The sequence below is a fragment of the Cyprinodon variegatus genome, unplaced genomic scaffold, assembly GCF_000732505.1.
Source record: "Cyprinodon variegatus isolate N-32 unplaced genomic scaffold, C_variegatus-1.0 Scaffold1842, whole genome shotgun sequence".
NCBI lineage: Eukaryota > Metazoa > Chordata > Actinopteri > Cyprinodontiformes > Cyprinodontidae > Cyprinodon > Cyprinodon variegatus.
In genome coordinates this window covers 67,896-70,719 of record NW_015152295.1, presented here as the reverse complement: position 1 = coordinate 70,719, position 2,824 = coordinate 67,896, and the positions used below count along the sequence as shown (strand labels likewise).

The window sequence follows — 2,824 nt, the reverse complement described above, 5'->3', positions numbered from 1 at the left end:
TCTAACCCCAGCAGACTGAGCTGCCAGCAGCAGGGACATGAACCCACCTCTCTAGGCTCCAGCCGACTGTGGGGTCGTCCATCTTGTTGACCAGGACGATCAGGTGCTTGACGCCAGCCGTCTTGGCCAGCATGGCGTGCTCCCGCGTCTGACCGCCCTTCTCAAAGCCCGTCTCAAACTCCCCTTTCCTGGCAGAGATCACCTGAGGAGACGAACCAGCAGCCGTTCAGAACATTCCAGTTTGTGAGCAGTTCTGCTGGAGCGGTCGGGTTCTGCTACCCACCAGAACCGCCAGGTCAGCTTGGGAAGCGCCGCCGATCATGTTGGGCACGAAGCTCTTGTGGCCCGGAGCGTCTAAGATAGTAAAGTGCTTTTTGTCCGTCTCGAAGTACGCCCGGCCTACCTCCACCGTCTTCCCCTTGTCCCGCTCCTCCTGATTGGTGTCCAAAGCCCAGGACAGGTACCTGAGGACAGAGCGCCGTGTCATAGAGAGCCGCCATGGCGGCCATGTTGTCCCTGAGCTCCACTCACCAGGTTTCTCTGTTCTTCTCCTTAGCTTCCCTCTCGTACTTCTCTAAGGTTCTCTTGTCCACCATGCCCGTTAGATACCTGTTAGACAGACAGGATGGGGGAGGGGTCAGAGCGACGCCAATCAGCCAATCAGAGCCACTCTGAACAATGACTCACATTATCTGTCCTCCGATGGTCGACTTCCCAGCGTCTGAGGAGCAAATCCAACATTTTCCTTTATTTAACCAGAACAACCATCAAAGGTCCGCCCCCCCCGGGTGCAGCACTGACCTACGTGTCCGATGAAAACCACGTTGATGTGCTCCTTCTTGGGAGCGTCTGGCTGTACAGCTGGTACCTTTGGCACCAACACCTCCTCCTCCTCCTCCATCATCATTTCAGGAGGCGTGTCCTCCGGCGTGGCCGCTTCCTCTGGTCCTCGGTCACCGCCTCCCGGCTCCTCCTGCGTCGGCTCTTCGTCTTTCTGGTCCCACGGCTCCTCTGCCGTCATCTCTGCGTCGCCGTTCTCCACGGGAGCTTTACAAACACAGGATATCAGAGAGTCGGCGTGAAAAGGTCGACACGTTAAAAAACCAAAATAAACGACCAAAGACGGACCTGATCCGGTTCGGTCCGATTCTCAGACATTCAGGGTCAAACCAAACGTCCCGACTGAGAATAAAACCAAAGGACCAGAAACTAGGGAGACCTGACATCTATCGCATTTCCAATAATAATACCGATAAATTCATTACATTTGGTGGCATTTTATTCAGGCACAGTAACCCCTACCCTGCTTACTATCAGGACCCAGGCTTGGCCAGAGTGTAAATAAACAAGCATGTCTTCACCAGCGCGGTCGGGTTTCGGGGTATTAGATGACGACAGCATAGCAGTTTAAATCCTGTTCAGCCTGGATTTCCAGAGGAAAGAAAGTTTCTGGTTTTATCACAACAAACCTGAAAAATCATCATCATGGCGAAACGAGGCGCAGAGAATACGGAGCAGCTAATGGAGGCTAAGACTAAAACAACATTGAGGGCGGACGCCTGCATTCAGAAGGCTTCTGTGAAAACTTTAAGGCAGAGAAAAAGCTAAAGCTAACAACGACAAAGTGATGTCATTTATATCACTGGAAAACCAGCCTCTTCCTGTCATCCATCACCTGGTTATCACACCTTATTAGCACTATGAAGCCACTTTACTCCACCCTGAGCCATCACTGCTCCTCAGACGTGCCTCTGCCTGCCATTAATGATGTCACTGCGACACATATCCACAGCTTGATCAATAAGAACGGACGGCATATGCCTTCTACCGCCGTACAGCACGTTAACGGCTCAGATTTAAACATGCAGAAAGCTCAGGGCCTGCAGGCTTCATGCATTCAGCCAACGCTTTGTTGATTATTCATCATCTTTCAGGAAACATTTTCATTTAAATGTTTGGTTACATCCGTGCGTTGGTGCATCTAATTTCATGTTTGAAAAGATCCGACTTTGCTCCAGAAATACCTTTGCAGATTCTATTTTCAGCATACTCTCTTTTTGAAACGATCTGAATGTTTGAAAAGCCAAAACCTCGTTTTCTGTCATAGATAAGCCAGAACTACTGAATAGTTAGTTTTCCACAGCTGCATCCACCAGCAGCCCCAGATTATGCAGAGATTATTCTGACCAGGAGCTCATTGGTATCGCTGAGGAAAACAGAAACTGGTTAATCTCAGAAGAACCTGAGCCCTTACTGGTTCAGACCATTCCTAATCTCAGAGCAGACCCCACATTGACCGCTTTCACCTGTTAGCATGATTTGGTGACGCCATCTTGGGGAGGTCAAAAGCTCCGCTCGCTGTGATGTTGACCAGGAATCAAATTTTAATCAACTTCAACTTTTTGAATGTTTAATTAATTTTTAAGTTTGTTTTTTGCTGAAAATAAACAAATAGTTCAGTTTATTTAAATGTTCTTAGTGGAGTTAATAGAATATTCTGAATATTCTATTCTACAGTGCTCAAAAAATTAAAGCAACACTTTGAAAACCCATCAGATCTCAATGGGAATAAACCATAATGCTGTTTATTTCTACTGCTATGGACTGGGTGACGTGTTAGGAACAAAGGATGCCGCATCATTTGATGGAAATGAAAATGATCAACCTACAGAGGACTGAATTCAAAGACACCCCAAAAATTACAGTGAAAAAATGATGCAGCAGGCTAGTTAATTTAGCTGAAGTTTTATTGCAGCAACTCTAAATGGTATTCAGTAATTTTTATGGCCCCACGTGCGTGTCTGCATACCTGACAACATGGGGC

General features: G+C 47.8%; 1 protein-coding gene across 1 annotated transcript in view; it reads right to left on the bottom strand.

The window, feature by feature from the left end:
- LOC107104678 (eukaryotic peptide chain release factor GTP-binding subunit ERF3A-like) overlaps nucleotides 1-2,824 on the bottom strand; it is a 17,893-nt gene that overhangs the window by 8,746 nt on the left and 6,323 nt on the right. Inside the window, exons 2-6 of the mRNA XM_015404729.1 lie at nucleotides 802-1,047; nucleotides 688-721; nucleotides 532-609; nucleotides 284-464; nucleotides 48-202 (exon numbers count right to left, since the gene is read on the bottom strand). Coding sequence (XP_015260215.1) covers nucleotides 48-202; nucleotides 284-464; nucleotides 532-609; nucleotides 688-721; nucleotides 802-1,047 — 694 coding nt within the window. The remainder of the gene's footprint in view (nucleotides 1-47; nucleotides 203-283; nucleotides 465-531; nucleotides 610-687; nucleotides 722-801; nucleotides 1,048-2,824) is intronic.